The sequence below is a fragment of the Carassius gibelio genome, chromosome A9 (genome assembly GCF_023724105.1).
Source record: "Carassius gibelio isolate Cgi1373 ecotype wild population from Czech Republic chromosome A9, carGib1.2-hapl.c, whole genome shotgun sequence".
Classification (NCBI taxonomy): Eukaryota; Metazoa; Chordata; class Actinopteri; order Cypriniformes; family Cyprinidae; genus Carassius; species Carassius gibelio.
The window spans coordinates 5,997,355-6,014,930 of NC_068379.1; the positions used below are offsets into that span (position 1 = coordinate 5,997,355).

A 17,576-nucleotide genomic window follows, 5' to 3' on the forward strand; every position below is an offset into this window, starting at 1 on the left:
TTCTCAAAAAAATTAGCATATTGTGATAAAAGTTAATTATTTTCCATAATGTAATGATAAAAATTTTACTTTCATATATTTTAGATTCATTGCACACCAACTGAAATATTTCAGGTCTTTTATTGTTTTAATACTGATGATATTGCCATACAGCTCATGAAAACCCAAAATTCCTATCTCAAAAAAAAAGGTTCTCTAAACGACCTATTAACCTAATCATCTGAATCAACTAATTAACTCTAAACACCTGCAAAAGATTCCTGAGGCTTTTAAAAACTCCCAGCCTGGTTAATTACTCAAAACCGCAATCATGGGTAAGACTGCCGACCTGACTGCTGTCCAGAAGGCCATCATTGACACCCTCAAGCGAGAGGGTAAGACACAGAAAGAAATTTCTGAACGAATAAGCTGTTCCCAGAGTGCTGTATCAAGGCACCTCAGTGGGAAGTCTGTGGGAGGGAAAAAGTGTGGCAAAAAATGCTGCACAACGAGAAGAGGTGACCAGACCCTGAGAAAGATTGTGGACTGAGTTTGGAATAGAAACATCCAGAGCCACCGTGCACAGGCATGTGCAGGAAATGAGCTACAGAGGTGCAGCACTGGACTGTTGTTCAGTGGTCCAAAGTACTTTTTTCGGATGAAAGCAAATTTTGCATGTCATTCGGAAATCAAGGTGCCAGAGTCTGGAGGAAGACTATGGAGAAGGAAATGCCAAAATGCTTGAAGTCCAGTGTCAAGTACCCACAGTCAGTGATGGTCTGGGGTGCCATGTCAGCTGCTGGTGTTGGTCCACTGTGTTTTATCAAGGGCAGCGTCAATGCAGCTAGCTATCAGGAGATTTTGGAGCACTTCATGCTTCCATCTGCTGAAAAGCTTTATGGAGATGAAGATTTCGTTTTTCAGCACGACCTGGCACCTGCTTACAGTGCCAAAACCACTGGTAAATGGTTTAGTGACCATGGTATTAATGTGCTCAATTGGCCTGCCAGCTCTCCTGACCTGAACCCCATAGAGAATCTGTGGGATATTGTGAAGAGAAAGTTGAGAGACGCAAGACCCAACACTCTGGATGAGCTTAAGGCCGCTATCGAAGCATCCTGGGCCTCCATAACACCTCAGCAGTGCCACAGGCTGATTGCCTCCATGCCACGCCGCATTGAAGCAGTCATTTCTGCAAAAGGATTCCCGACCAAGTATTGAGTGCATAACTGAACATAATTATTTGAAGGTTGACTTTTTTGCATTAAAAACACTTTTCTTTTATTGGTCGGATGAAATATGCAATTTTTTTTTAGATAGGAATTTTGGGTTTTCATGAGCTGTATGCCAAAATCATCAGTATTAAAACAATAAAAGACCTGAAATATTTCAGTTGGTGTGCAATGAATCTAAAATATATGAAAGTTTAATTTAATGTATATTAAATTATATGTATGTTATATATATGTTATATGTTAACATATATATATGTTTAATGTATATACAGGTCCTTCTCAAAAAATTAGCATATTGTGATAAAAGTTCATTATTTTCCATAATGTAATGATATGATATATATATATGTAGCATAATAACAACTAGCATAATAAATTGATATTATCTACATAAAATACAAAATATATCAAACAACTTAATGCTCACATTTTGACAGTCTTTTTTTTTTTTACATGGTTCAAGAAAACAAGAAAGCATCAAAATATAAGCAATTTAAAAATTCATAATATTTGTGAAAAAATATTTAGAAAAAATATTTTTATGAATCAAATGTATATACTCGTGTGTATTCAGTGTGTGCTGAAAATCTTTTGGGATGTGACTTTTTTTATGTGATGGTTACAGCATTTGAAGTTATTGAGTCCAAATTTGTTTGAAAGTTATTTTTTTTAATGTATGAAACTGACATAAATATATAATTACTTGGCACACGTTAGATATTAGATGTTCAAATATCTCCTTTTCATCTCTAGTAACCTTGTTTGTCACTGACCCATAAATGTGCTCGTGTTGACCTGGTATTTCCTGAAAAGGATATGTTAGCAACACAACACAACATTTCCATCCTTATACCCTTTAAAAAATAGAATTGGCAAGCGATAGATGTACAGCAGCCAATCCTGACGGGTTTATACTTCAGTGTATTTTATTGCTTGTTATTCTTTAAGGAAATCCCTTGACTCTTGGTGCTTTTTTTCCATGCGGTCTTCCGCTTTGTGCAAGCCAAGTTAATAATAGGTCAGCTCCTTGCTTCATTTCCCAGCGATGTGTGTTTGTTCTTGAATCAGGACTGTTTCGAGTCTCTGCTGAGCGTCCTGCACTGGAGCTGGACCACGCTGGTGTTGGGGGTGGAGGAGCTGAGGGGCCTGAAGGGTTTCCAGTTCACAGCCACCCTTCTGGACCTGGAGCGCCTGCGCTTTGTGGGGACCTGCTGCCTGCGACTGTTGCGCGTCTACATCTGCGAGATCTTCCCCATTTCTGGTATTATATGCCATTTCTGCTCATAATGTTAAATGGCGTCCCATTAGCTCGAATGGTTTTTGTAGGGTATATCACATATGCATATTATTTTTGCTGAAAACTTGCACTCAAGACAGCCCACTTTCAGTCATTCTGTTACTCCTGCAGCCGTGCAAGTAAAGCCAACAACTGAAAACTGACTGAAAATCCAGCTAGTGGGGTGCGGGGCTAAGTTAGATTGATTTTGAGCACAGCTGTCACTCTTTTGACCCTGTACTACTATACCTTGTCATCCGGACTTATTGTTATAGACTGAATCTGTGCTGTCACTTCTTGCTGAGTCGAGCTGTCAGTGTCACAAGTGGAGTTCCATTGAGATACAGATGCCTGTTTGTGTCTCCTATCTAGCCAGCACCAAAGCGGTTGTGGAGGAGTCCAGCAAGCTGGCGGAGTGTGTAGGAAAGACACGCAGCCTCCTGAAGAAGATCCTGTCAGAGGGGATGGACAACTGCCTGACCAAGCTGGACAACGACCCGCAGGGGTATCTGAGTCAACCCCTCACACTGCTGGAGGCCGTGCTGCAAGAGTGCCACAACACCTTCACCGCCTGCTTCCACTCGTTCTACCCCACGCCGGCCCTGCAGTGGGCCTGCCTCTGTGACCTGCTCAACTGCCTGGACCAGGTGATCACCAGCAGCACCAGATCATCTAGAGCAACGGTGTATTCACACCAAACGCAAATTTAATTATTCGAGTGGATTACATACAAAGTCAATGCAAAGACGTGAATAAAGGCCAATTTGCAATGACTTGTAAAGTTCAACGCGTTTGCCGCGAACGTGTGATATTCGTCTCAATCACGTTTTCCGTGCAAGTTTCTAAGCAAATTCTTACTCAAGTGAAAACTCGCCTGAGCTCATTGGCATTTTTTTATTGAATCAGAAAATGAAGGATTGCGTTGTTGTAGCCATTTGCAGGCAGCCCGAAATCCTGATTTGTGTGCACCTCTGTATGGTGTACAATCGTATTTATCCTCACCATGGTTGATTACCTGCGCAAATGTTTTTCGCATCACTTACGCGAATAAACACATCCTGCGAGTAATCTAGAGCTAGGGCCGAGATGGGCATATTCACTTCACGTTTGGTGTGAACACGTCATTACAGTTTAACGTTGTTCTTAAATCTGCAAACGACTGATATGGCCTCATTTCTGCTAGTCTATTAATCATAAATCGATGAATCTCAATAATCCTGTCAAGACTGTCTTCATTTCACAAAAATAAGTAAAATCAATTATATTTTGTATAAATCAAATAAAATCCTATTATAGGGTAGTTATTGTTCAAAATGTAATCAGTTTTTTTATATTTAGGATACATGTAGCATAACACATGCTTGTCATTTTTTTATATGGATAATATGCTAATTTGTAAATGTGTATTTTTACAATTTTACTAATTTATACATTTCATTATTATTATTACTATGATTTTTATATTGTAATTCTTTTGTATTGTAATAATGGTTCATATTTTATGAATATTTTATTTTGATTGAAAATGTTAACATAAGAGGGGAAAATATACAACTTTGCAATTCAATTAAGCTTTTTGTTAATACCTTTGAAAAAAATAATTACATTTTATTTTTTCCTTAGATTTTTCAGGGGGTGAAATGTGACATAATTTTGTTATTATTAATGTACATATAATTATTATTATTATTATTTTTTTTTTTTACATTAATCTAAAGATCCTCTTTAACAGAGATGCTTTTTCAGCTGAACCACTTCCAGTTCCCAGCTCACATTGCAAATGAGGCTCCAGACAGATTTAGAGATGATGAATCTGAGCTCTAAAATATCTCCAGTGACACACTAAATCAAAGAGATTGTCTCAGAAAAAGATGCGCAGCCTCCATATATTTGCTTTCAGATTTATGAGCAATATATTTATCACTTTACTGCTATCAGACATACAGTCTGGTTAGATGCAGCAAAGGCTCTACTGATCATAACATTGACCTTCATGTTGACCTCCAGGACATTCAGGAGGCGAACTTCCGCACGTCGAGCAGCCGTCTACTGGCCGCGGTGATGTCAGCGCTGTGTCACACGTCGGTCAAGCTGACGTCCATCTTGCCCATCGCGTACGACGGGGAGGTGTTGCTGCGCTCCCTCGCCAAGCAGGTCAGCACTGAGAACGACTCTGCCCTCGCTCACCGCTTCCCCCTACTGGTGGCACACATGGAGAAGCTCAGCCACGTGAGTACTAACAGCCCTCGTTTTTCAAATTAAGACGTTTATCTTTCTCCAGCTGTTACAGATTCTCTATATCGTATTTTGTTCAGACGGAAGAGAATCTCATGGGCATGACGACTTTCCGGGAGGTTCTGGAGAAGATGCTTGTCATTGTGGTGCTTCCTGTGAGGAAGAGTCTGAGGAAGGAGGTTGAGCTCTTTTCTCCTCATCTGGTGTCCAACACCTGTGGCCTGCTGGCCAGTATCGTCAGTGAGCTCACCGCCTCTGCTCTCGGCTCTGAGGTTAGGAGGACGAGTCTCCCGCTTCCCTCTCATTCCTCTCATCCACACACACACACACACACTCTTCCTCATCTCTTTGTCCGCAGAGCATTCGCCTGCTGCTCTAATTGCATTACAGCCACTGACTGGCCATAAATAGCTTTTAGATGGTGCAGCAGAAATGACATCATCAGATCCTCAAGGAGAGGATCCTTCACAGAATCTTTATCCATAGAGCTCCACCGAAAGATCTGCACATCCAGAAAGATCTAAACATCCCGGTCCCATGTCCTTTATTTAAAAGGTTTCATTTCGGTGTGTTAATAGTTATTGATATTTTGGTATATTTAAGCTATTTAGCCCTGAACCAGGACATTTCTGATTCATGGCAATTTATATAATTTCAATTCTGACTTTTTATACATTATTTATATGTTATTCTTATGCTAATGTTTATAGTATCTGCAGAGAGTCAAATTACCTGCATGTCATACTATATGTGGTTGTGTGTCTGAGACATAAAAAAAGAGGAATTTAGTATGCAATATATTTGAAAGTATTTCAAGATATATTCAAAATATATTAGAAAATAAATATTATATGTAAAATATATATATATATATATATATATATATATATATATATATATATGTGTGTGTGTGTGTGTGTGTGTGTGTGTGTATGTAATTTAATTAAAACAATTTAATGTTGCTGTCAGTTTGATTTGATATTACTATCTTTTACAAATACTGATCTTTAATTTAACAATTATTTATTTTATTATTTTATATTATATTATTTTATTTTATTTGACATTTTATTTTAATGTATTTTTAGTACCTGGACTTGCAGTTTGATCAATAAGACCGTACTAGTCATGAGTCATGAGCACAGGTGTGTCCTCCACAGGAACACAACAGTCTGCTGCAGTCTGTCTCTCTCCGGCCACTTGGGAAAGGCCATTGGCTCGTTGCTGTAGCAACTGGCTTGTCATGTTCTATTAGAGTGTGTTATGGAGAGTGTTACAGCTGCTTTACTTCTGTTACAATGTCCTTTTCTAAAGGAGGAATATAAATCATATGAGCGCTAGCAGAGTTTTGGCTGTTTGCAGTATCACAGGAAAAGCATGGTTTTAGGTGGTGGTTCTCATAGAGGCTCTTGTTCAATAACAAAAACATCCTCCCTCAGTTACCTGGCCCGCTGCCACCTGCTGGGAAAACAAGTGATGCTTCATCTTAAAGGGACAGAAAAATGACCCTAAAATGACCCCACTATCCCTTTAATGTGCTGCTATTCCAAAACAATTACAAATGTTGCATCTGCCTACACTTTTTGAAACTTCTTCACTGTTGTTGTGCAGGTGGACGGACTGAACTCCCTGCACTCTGTGAAGGCCACCCCGAACCGCTTCACCAAGACCAGCCAAGGACGCAGCTGGAACACAGGCAACGGCTCCCCCGATGCCATCTGCTTCATGATGGACAAGCCAGGGGTGGTGCTGGTGGGCTTCTGTGTGTACGGAGGAGGAGGCATCCATGAGTATGAGCTGGAGGTGCTCGCTGATGATGTAAGTCTCAGAAGCTAGACTTCTGACTGTTAAAGGAATAAACAACAGTACTCACCCTTATCTTGTTTCATACCCATATCCTGATCTTTTTAACGTGGCACATAAAAGGAGCATTTATCTTCATACAGATCCTTTCTGTACAACAAGAGTTTATTGTGCCCATGTCTGTCTAGATCCAAAAAAAGCACCAGAAAAGTATTATAAAAGTAGTCCATGTGACTAAATGACTGTATTTTCTGGAAAAAAAGGGAAAAAAACACTGCATCTGAGCTCTTACTCTGCAAAACCTCCCTTTAATTTAATGGTAATCAGAACAAGATTAAAACAATATAGTTTAATAAACCAAATGATAGTGTCATTTGTTGTAAACGCCAAGCCTAAGCAACTGAAATATGGCGTGTGGGAAAAGTGCTGTGCTGAGAGAAATAAAAACTGAAACCAAAAGATACAGCATTTCTGTACAGACACACAGGCAGCAGTCATTTCTAATTCACCTCCAGTTGACTTCTTGCACTGAACAATATCTTTCAAAAATGTATGAATTTGAGAAATAAAAATATAGCAGATCAACAGTGTTTTTCTACTTTACCACATTAAAGAATGAAAACACTGATTAAAAGTGAATGAACATAGGAAAAGTAACTTTAATAAATGTTTAAATCCCATACTATAAACAGAAATCCACTGCAGTTAAGACAGAGGGTGAGAATTTGAGAAGAGAAACAAAAGATTTCATGTTTAGTCCAGTACAATAACTCATAGAATATTGTTACAATCGTGGAAAAAAAGGTGTGTGGCTCGCCAAACAATACAAAACTTAATCCAAATTTGTGGGCCCACATACCTCTCAGTTTTGCACATATCCAAAAGTTTCCATATTAATGACTGTTTGATTGCTTAACTATTGTAAGCATGGCTTTGTTCTTCACCTCTGTCCCAGTATCCATATAAAACACCAACCTTCACATGGGCAAAAATGGTGTACCACCAGGATGGGGCACTGTCACAATGTCCAGCACAGCCCTACTGTACAACACATCATTTAAACTGAGTTGTCTATCTTTGTCTGGTTGACTGCATTTTTGTTTTTTAATGAATAGGCTGCTATGCATATTTGTTCCAAACAATAAAAAAATGACTTGTGTTATGAAAAAATGGTACTTGGTGCCTAGTCAACTCATTTTTGTGTGAACCGTTCCTTCAAGTTTGCGCATGTGAATGAGCTGTCCCGATGTCTTACACTGTTGTTTTTCTCTGTGTCCCTGTTCTGTCCATCTGTCCCGTTTCGTCAGGCTCAGACGGAGCACCCTGGAGATTCCACCCACTCCCACAGATGGACGTCTCTAGAACTGGTCAAAGGCACTTACAGCACCGACGACTCCCCGAGTGACATCGCTGAGATCCGTCTGGACAAAGCTGTTCCTCTGAAGGTGCTGCGGATTTTACACATGAATCACGCGAAGCATGAACTTGAGTTCAGCGCAAACTCACTTCCACCCTGTTGATGTTGCAGGAGAATGTGAAGTATGCTGTCCGCCTGCGGAACTATGGCAGCCGCACAGCCAATGGGGACGGAGGCATAACCACCGTACAGTGCTCTGATGGAGTTACCTTCACCTTCAGCACCTGCAGCCTGAGCAGCAATGGCACCAACCAGACCAGAGGCCAGATTCCTCAGATTCTCTATTACAGGTCTGTACCATATTCCTTTCTCTGCCTTCTTATTTATGAAGGATGTACATCTTATTGACACCTATTGTTTGCTACAGGAGTGAATATGACGGCGACCTGCAGTCACAGCTGTTAAGCAAAGCCAATGAAGAGGACAAGAACTGCAGTCGTGCTCTTTCTGTAGTCAGTGTGGTGGTACGGGCGGCCAAAGATCTCCTCCACAGGGCCTTTGCTGTGGATGGTGAGGATCACTTCTTTAGGCTTCCACTTTAGACATCCCCATCAGCGATTGGTTGAAAAATGCATAGTCCTACACCACAATCACATCATTTGTGAGCTCATGTTAATTTGATAGAGATAAGGAATTATATTTTGCTTAAAACACGAGCATTTCACATTGTTACATTATTTTGGGATTATCATTAAACTTATGTAAATGATCTCATTCTTATTACCAGAATGTAATTCAAATTTAATGTTCACTACAGCATGAGATACAGCATTTTTTATAAATGATGTATAGTCTGATAACTTTTGAGGTTTACTCTGTTGGATGTAGATTGATTGACGTTACTGATGTCTCCACAGTTGAAGACATTCCAGAACTCCTGAGTTCCTCCAGTCTCTTCTCAATGCTGCTTCCACTTATTTTGGCATACATTGGTCCTGTGGCTGCCTCTGTCCCTAAGGTAAGGGAGTTTTTTTTGTGTGTGTGTGTAATTGGCAACCTTAGCTCTTGATGTGATAATGTGTCCTCCACCAAGTCAAGTGTTGTTAGTTTCCATTTTCTCACAGTATCTTTCTTGATGTCTAACTGTGTTATATTTGTAATTGTTGTGTTCTGTTAGGCTGCGGTGGAGGTGTTTGGTTTGGTGCAGGAACTTCTTCCAGCTGTTTCTGCCCTGAACCAGAAATATGCCCCTCCTGCTTTCAATCCCAACCAGTCCACAGACAGCACCACAGGGAACCAGCCGGAGCAGGGCCTGTCAGCTTGCACAACCTCTAATCATTATGCTGTCATAGAGAGTGATCACCCTTACAAGCAGGCTGCAGTCACCCAGTACAAGGTACATTAGTTCTTATTTCCTAATATTCAACAGAATAAGGTCAAATGTAATTATTTATTACCTAGCAACCTGTTTAACCTGTTTATCACCCTGCCAACTAACTAGAATAACTTTGGTCTAGCAACCACCCATAACACTTTAGAAACTGATTACAACACTGGATATTAACATTGTCCGATTGTTCTTGACAACCATAAAAAAGTAGTCAGTTTGGTATTTAGTTACCAAAAAAATCCCCAACAACACCCTAATCAACCATCCAGAACACCCAATCAACTCCTCAGCAACACTCTAATCAACCGTCCAGAACACCAATCAACTCCTTAGCAACACCCTAATCGACCGTCCAGAACACCCAGTCAATTCCTCAGCAACACTCTAATCAATCACCCAGAACACCCAACCATTTCAACAATACCCTAAACAACCACCTAGCAACACCCAATCAGCTCCGCAGCAACACCCTAATCAGCCACCCAACAACACCCTAAACATACACCCAGAACACCCAATAAAATCCCCAGCAGCACCCCAGTCAACCACCCAGTAAACCCTAAACAACCACCTAGAACATCCAGTCAGCTTGTCACAAACTGAGATGCTGTACTACAAGTTTACCTTCATAAGAGTGGTTCAAAAACATTCCCCTTTTCTGGTTTCCAGGTTTCCTTTCCAGACTGCGTTCGCTGGATAACAGTTGAGTTTGATCCTCAGTGTGGCACGGCACAGCCAGAAGATGTCCTCCGTCTGCTGATCCCCAGCCGTTCGATGCACTTCTCTGGGCTTGGCTCCAAAGCTCTGGCTCACGAGACCATCAACAGCTGGACCGAGCTCAAGAAGTTCTCTGGCTCCACTGGCTGGCCCACCACTGTCTTGGTGCTGCCAGGTAACAGCGATCTCCCAGACAGCCAAATTCAGAGCTTTATCAATGTTTACTTGGGCATTCATTCTGATTAACATGCTGTTGGGTATTTGTTAATGTTCCGTAATTAAAAAGAAGACATTTATCGAGATATTTACTTAACATCACTTTCAGGCCCTTGAGCAGGAGTCTTTACATTGTCAGCAGATAAATCTGGTTTATTTTGTCCCACAGAGGGTTGGTAATCATCAGAGCCCAGTCAGAAAGATTGTGGGATTGTTTACAGAATGTTATCTCTACGAGGACTGTGATTATATTCGCAGATGCCAGCTTATCAGTGATATTTTAGTATCGTTAAGATACTATTAGTTTTTATGAATTTTTTGAAACCGGTTTTATTTCTTTTGTAGTTTTGTTTTGTTTATATTACAGCTGTAAGTAATGATTAATCAGTCTATTATTCTGACGATTAATCAAGTGAACGGATAGTGAATTTTTGTGATAATAAATATAGACTTAAGTGAACAATAGCCTTTAAAGGGTTAGTTCACCCGAGAAAAAAAATGTGTCCATCTTCTACTCACCCTCGAGGCATCCTAGTTGTATGTGACTTTCTTATTTCAGAATAATCCAATCAAAGTTATATTAAAAATATAAAAATTAATTAAAAATATTTCCTTGTTCTTCCAAGTCTTTCATTGAGGTTTAAGCTGGTATTTGTTGTCAACAGTTCAGAAGACATAAAATAAAGTGCACAGATCTGTAATAAAGTGAACAAAGACCCCCTGTAGCGCATCCAAGCATTTTTGTAAGATAAATATCCAGTCGGAAACACTTTCTATGAAGCCTGTATTTATAATACATTATAAGGTTGTAAGGCGTTATAATTTATGAATAATGCATTATTAATAACCTTATGTTGTAAAAGTCTTCATGAAAACATCCAAAAGGCTTTATAATGTAACTTCACTTTACTTAAAGCAGACAAAGATCACTTATAAATAATAATACCAATATAGTAATAAAATAATAATAATAATAATATGAAAGTGATTTTAGACTAGCTCACAGCAAAACCTCACAGGAAACACTCAAATACACTCAACCACTCCTAACTTCTCACAAGATATTAGATAAACAATGTCACCATGCGATATTATCCATTCCAAGTGGATTAAAAATGGTATTAATTGTGTTATAAGTAAACATACTCTTAAACGTTATAATCAAAAATGAATAAGTATTACAATGTATTACAGTTGTTTTATGCTTATTTATGAGACGATACAACATTATAAGGTTTTTTATAAGGCATTGTGTATTCATTATAATTAGGGCCGGGACTCGATTAAAAAAACTAATCTAATTTATTAGAGGCTTTGTAATTAATTAATCGAAATTAATCGCATTTTAATCGCAGATAAATATTTGACCTGAGAACAGTGAGAAGTAATTTTTTTTTCACATGGATTTATAGTATACCATTGAATAATGACTGAATACATAAGCTTAAGCAACAAAATATTGTTTATTTTTGTTCAACCAAGTCTAGCAGACCAGTGCAATTTTTGCCATGAAGTGTAGCAATAGCATATTTAGAAACAATTTAGAAATAGTAAATTTCAGAAATTCAGGAAGCTTATAGGTGCTGGAACCTTCTGTAAAGTGTTTTTTAAGTAAAACACAATACTGTCAATTACATTCAGAACATTGGAAACCCTGACTATTAGAAAACATCTCTCTGTTGCTTCAGAGGCCATAACATACTAAGTCCAACTCTCAATAACCTTGGCCAAAACAATAAAGAGTTCAACATAAACTGTTGCACCAACAAAATAATACATAGTTCAACATAAAATGTAAAGTCCATGCTAGCTGCTATATGTTTTGCGTTTAGGTGATACTTGAGGCTCGATGTGCTGCAGTGATGTGCGAATCATAGACAGTAAAAGAAATGGACACAGCGACCCCATTGGAACTCAATTGAGACAAATGAAGCCCAGTTTTAGCGTTTTTTAGCACTTCCGTTTCTGACGCGCAGACTCAAACGAAGCTTGACGACGTCAGCAACCTGTCTGACAGATGTAAATCTTCTAAGTGGCTGTGCGTGCAAACTGCCATCGTTAATCTTACAGAGACGGCGAGCTTGAGCGGGGAGTTCTTTGTCGTGAGTGAGCAGGAGTAAGTATTCTGATTAATTATTTTGTATAGTATTTTAAAATGTAACGCCAGTACGCCATATTAAGTTAATTGCCTGCGAGCTTCTCCTCCTGTCTGTACGGTAATGCGACAGAGAGCCGAGTGGTTATGACGCAATCGTTAGCCTATTTTTTACAAAAACTGTTTATACGGGGCCATAATGTAACATAGAAGGTAATGGAGCCCTTTATACATTGTCGTGTATCTTTAGAAATAAATAATGGACAAACGAAGTCTTTAAACGCCTCAGATGTAAAGTTATTCGCTGTCAAAGTGACGCCAAAATGAATGGGAGTCAATGGGAATGCTAACGCAAGTGAAGTTCTGCTAAAAGATGGCAGCCCCCGCCCGACTTCAACTTCCGGTCGAGTTCCTTGCCCCTTGGTGCGAATGCTAGTTGGTGCTTCAGTATAATCGGTCCCGCCGAAACTCATCCAGTGAGAAACGTTCCGCGGTGCAAAAATAAGTTATTAAAAATGCGGGAATTTTTTATCTGTAATTAATTAATCTTAGTTAACGCGTTATTTTTTGTGTAATTAATTAATCTCAATTAACGCGTTAAAGTCCCGGCCCTAATTATAATGCCTTAAGCATACCCTTATGTGTTATTAAAACAGGGTTCATAGAAAGTGTTACCCAAAAGTCCACTTAATCTTTAATATTTGGCCGTTTCTTCAAGAAAGTAATGCTTCAGCCACTGTAATTCTTGAATATGTGGACATCAAAACGTGTAACTCAGAGCGATGGTTTGAACTTTTTTGAAGTTGTGATGAACAGTTAGCATATTGAGAAAGAAATTGAGGTGTTCTCCTGTATTTGCATAGGTTGCATAGGTCTGATGAAATGGAGTGCATTGTGTTCTCAGATGAATGTTGTAATAAACCCAAACTCACAGCAGTTTGCAAAGACATGCACCACACATGTAAATGATAACTGTTTGTGTGGAGCAGCATTTACTCTGAACGGAGCCACTCTGACACGCACGTACATAACCAACACATGAAAATAATTAAAGTGCACATATTATACCTGCATCACATACATTTATTTAATTTAATTGTAGCGTTTATGAATTACAGTAGCATTGTGTTTTATTATTGATTTTAATATATCATGCAGCCTTGGAAAATGGAAATAACGTGTTTCATGGATTCTCAGTATTTTGCCAGTTACTCAACAAGGACATATTGCAGTTGAGGTTTTATTTTTTATTATTGAATCGAGGAATCGTGACAGCCCTAGTTTATATGGTTTTTATTCATTTTTCTTTTAGTTTGTTATTTAAATACCTGAAGCTTTTTATATTATTATTATTATTTTTATTTTTATTTTTTTTATTTTATTTTTTTCAGTTAACATTTATTTTACTTCAAAGTAAATGCTCAAGGTTGTAGTTTTTATGGTTGTAGTTTTACTTTAATAGCCCTGCAACTTTTATAAGATTATTATTCAAAATGAGTTGTGCTACAGTGAGTCCCTCATTAACTGATTTACTCTCTCTAATGTAAGGTAACGAAGCCCACTTCTCCTTGGAAACGGCATCTGATTATGTGAAGGACGAGAAAGCCTGTTTCTACGGATTCAAATGTGTAGCCGTCGGTTATGAGTTTAACCCTGGTCTTGATGAGGTATAAAATTTAATATGGATGTGTCTTAACCTTGAACCTTCGTGTATCGAAACGAAACATTTCTTTAATTCATACAAGCATGTGTATTGAACTGGCTGGAAACAGTTTCAGCTTGGACATCCTAAATGAAGTTATTTTATATTTACCACTAGCAGCATCTCAATTATGGATGGTTTTGGACCCGAGGAAGGATTAGTGATCCATACTGCTTCTGTATTTGATGCATCTGTCATGTAGCTGTAAATCTGAATGTAATATAAATGTGGCTGTGGTTTCAGGGGATTATTCAGCTGGAGAAGGAATTGGCCTATTTGGGAAGCGTGTGTGCCGCTGCACTCATGAAAAAGGATCTTGCCCTACCCATAGGTAAGAATGACTGCTGCTTTCCAGAGCTGAAGAAGATGCATGGAGAAACTGTAATGATACCAACAGCTCATGATTTAAAGATCAAACTCCTCGTAATTATTTTTTTAATACATTTTCAGCTTTGAAAATTGAAAATTAATTAACATTAAAGAGCAGTTCATATGGCTTTTCAAAAAATATATTTTTTAGCCGTTTCTGTCATAGCTATGCTTCTATGTAAACGGTTTGTAACGTTGTTAATCAAAAAAGTGCATGACAAGTCTCTGATCCATAACCTCCAGTAGGCGATGGCGGTAATGCTTCTTGATCTGATTATATGAATTATGTGCCATCTTACAGGAAATGAACTGGAGGAGGATTTGGAGATTTTAGAGGAAGCCTCACTCCAGGTATTGGATTAGAACTGGTTTTGGTGTTTGTGAGTGCAGTATCATCATCATAGTGAAACTCTAATGGTGTGCTTGTGTTGAGCAGGTTTGTAAAGCCCACTCAGGGCTCCTGGGGAAGGGACTGGCCCTCTCTCACTCGCCCACAATCCTAGAGGCGCTGGAGGGGAACCTGCCACTGCACCTGCAGACTAACGAACACTCCTTCCTAGAGGACTTCATCACCTGTGTGCAGAACTCCAGCGGAGGACGGCTCGCCAGGTCTGCCTCCAACATTTTTCAGCTCCCTTTATTCATAAAGCATCTAATATGTACCATCTATACATTCTTCAATACCTGGACCTCGTACTAGCATCTTTACCATTCTGCTATCCCAGGTGGCTTCAGCCAGACTCCTACGCAGACCCTCAGAAGACCTCGCTCATACTCAACAAAGACGACATCCGCTGTGGCTGGCCCACTACTGTTGTGGTGCAGACCAAAGACCAATATGGAGATGTTGTGCATGTGCCAAACATGAAGGTTAGCATCTTTCTTGAATCAAATGGTGTGTTATGATACCAGCACATTTAAGCCTCTCTGCTGTGTTTGTAGGTTGAAGTCAAGGCTGTTCCTGTCTCTCAGAAGAAGTCCATCCAGCAGGAGAACATGAAGAAGCTACAGCGTTTGCCAGGCAGCTCCTCTAATTCCACATCAGGCACTGACCTCACCTACGGGGGCCACCCACCTCCCAAACTGGAGGCGACATATGAGCCCATGATCATCAAAGAGGCCCGTTATATCGCCATCACCATGATGAAGGTTCCTCTCATCTCTTGACTTTATAATTATGGTAGCTCCAAAAATGAGTAGGACTGGGACAGCCCAGTTGATTAATATAAAGCTGGAATCGTGAGACGGCTTAATACAATTATCAAATTGCAAAGGCCGCATTTTAATTTTACTATAATCTTCCCGAACGTGTAATGAGATGCAACAACAAAATGTGTTTTCTGACAAAATAAAATTTCAATAAATTAATGTTTGACAATGACGAAACCAAGCCAGTCATAAATGTTGGTATTGTAATTTTTCGGTCAGAATGTAAGGTCAGTCCCTCCAGGATTTTGCGATTCTGCGATTCTTGGATAAACGAACCGAAAGTGAAACAAACTTGCACTACTCATTTAGGCTACGCAGCGCAGACCATTTATCTGCTCGAGCCAGAGCTGTGGACTGATCTCGATTACGCAACACCGTTATAAACAGCGCTGGGAGAGCGAAGAAAGGGAAGAAAGCAGTTGAATTCGCCACAGAATCAATAACATCAAATTCAGAGAAAAATTCTATCATCAGAACAAACGCCACTAATGTGGAAACCAGGAAAAACATTGTTCAATAAACAAAAATCATCATATATATATATATATATATATATATATATATATATATATATATATATATATATATATATATATATATATATATATATATAAATAATATTTTCTGTAAAATGTATACAAAATAAATTTATTTGGACACTTAAGTCACACTTAAAGTTGAGATGTAACAAAATTGGCAACAGATCTTTTCTTCTGTATCATGATGTACAACCGAGCAAAAAATGCATGGATGGAGATCAAAAACATAAATTTTCAAAATAAATAGGGTGAATTTTCACTGCATTTCACTTGCTTTTTTTTGGGCTTTTTTTTATTCAGGCATATGAAAATTACTCCTTTGAAGAGCTTCGCTTCGCCTCACCGACACCAAAGAGGTGCAAAGATTACTGTTCTACCTGTCACATATAATTTACAAATTCAAATATCAGAACAGGCGTCATGTTCAGTTTGTTTGTTTACTCAGACCCAGTGAGAACATGCTTATCCGGGCAAACACAGACGGCACGTACAGTGCTAACTGGACTCCTGGTGCTGTCGGGCTTTACACCATACATGTGACCATCGATGGCATTGAGATTGGTAACTGCTTTTCAGTATTTATGAATCTTCTTTGTTCGGAGGGTGGTCAAATTTTCCTAGTGCTCAAGTACAGTGTTTCCCATGCACTTATTTATTTGTAGCGACGCGCCACAATGTCAACACTGATTGCCACAATAGATTTTCCAGAAGGCTTTAATTTCGTTGAAAAAACATGAGCACTGCACGTTTCAAAATCAACATGCAATGTCTGTTTTTATATGTATGTATATTTGAATGGAACCGATTGTCTTCAGAAAAGTTTTGATGTCATTTTCATTAAATCTTTCCTATAATGCCTGATAAAGTAGTGTTCACGAGAGCAGCTTGGTTTACAGCCGTTACCACTAAAACCGCTATTTCTGCCGCTCCAAAAGCACCTCCTACTGGCAGTGAATGAATTTGCAATCAGCCCGCCTGCTGTTTTATATTTACTTTATATACATATATATTTCCCCCAGAGGAAGTGCCGCCACACAGAGTGTAAGTCTGTGGGAAACACTGAAGTAGATTTAGAAAAAAAGACAATTGTGTTTACATGATAAAATGGTTTATTGCTGTTGTGTATCAAGAGCTCATGAAATGAGTTTGCTGACGAGAATAGTGTATCTTCAGATGCTGGCCTGGAGGTGGAGGTCAAAGACCCACCCAAAGGAATGATCCCTCCAGGTACACAGATGGTCAAACCTAAAGCTGAACCTCAGCCAAGCAAGGTGAGCTCCCAGATTCTTTCATTCGGGCCGGACCACTTCAGCCATTCATTTTACACTGCCTTTCAGAGGTTTGGGGTCGGTAAGATTTTTTAGAAAGAAGTCTCTTCTGCTCACCAAGGTTGTATGTTTTCTATTTGAATATATTTTAAAGTGTAATTTATTCCTGTGATCAAAGCTGAATTT

General features: G+C 39.0%; 1 protein-coding gene across 17 annotated transcripts in view; it reads left to right on the plus strand.

Annotated features, from left to right (window-relative positions):
* LOC128019527 (E3 ubiquitin-protein ligase MYCBP2) overlaps nt 1–17,576 on the plus strand; it is an 87,407-nt gene that overhangs the window by 39,333 nt on the left and 30,498 nt on the right. For all 17 annotated transcript variants that reach the window (XM_052605549.1, XM_052605550.1, XM_052605552.1 and 14 more), the window contains 20 exons: nt 2,283–2,475; nt 2,863–3,137; nt 4,498–4,719; nt 4,806–4,997; nt 6,337–6,543; nt 7,836–7,973; nt 8,057–8,235; nt 8,313–8,455; nt 8,803–8,903; nt 9,063–9,281; nt 9,945–10,167; nt 13,852–13,970; nt 14,249–14,336; nt 14,676–14,725; nt 14,811–14,983; nt 15,100–15,244; nt 15,317–15,523; nt 16,423–16,478; nt 16,568–16,683; nt 17,296–17,393. In XM_052605549.1, coding sequence (XP_052461509.1) covers nt 2,283–2,475; nt 2,863–3,137; nt 4,498–4,719; nt 4,806–4,997; nt 6,337–6,543; nt 7,836–7,973; nt 8,057–8,235; nt 8,313–8,455; nt 8,803–8,903; nt 9,063–9,281; nt 9,945–10,167; nt 13,852–13,970; nt 14,249–14,336; nt 14,676–14,725; nt 14,811–14,983; nt 15,100–15,244; nt 15,317–15,523; nt 16,423–16,478; nt 16,568–16,683; nt 17,296–17,393 — 3,144 coding nt within the window. The remainder of the gene's footprint in view (nt 1–2,282; nt 2,476–2,862; nt 3,138–4,497; nt 4,720–4,805; nt 4,998–6,336; nt 6,544–7,835; nt 7,974–8,056; nt 8,236–8,312; nt 8,456–8,802; nt 8,904–9,062; nt 9,282–9,944; nt 10,168–13,851; nt 13,971–14,248; nt 14,337–14,675; nt 14,726–14,810; nt 14,984–15,099; nt 15,245–15,316; nt 15,524–16,422; nt 16,479–16,567; nt 16,684–17,295; nt 17,394–17,576) is intronic.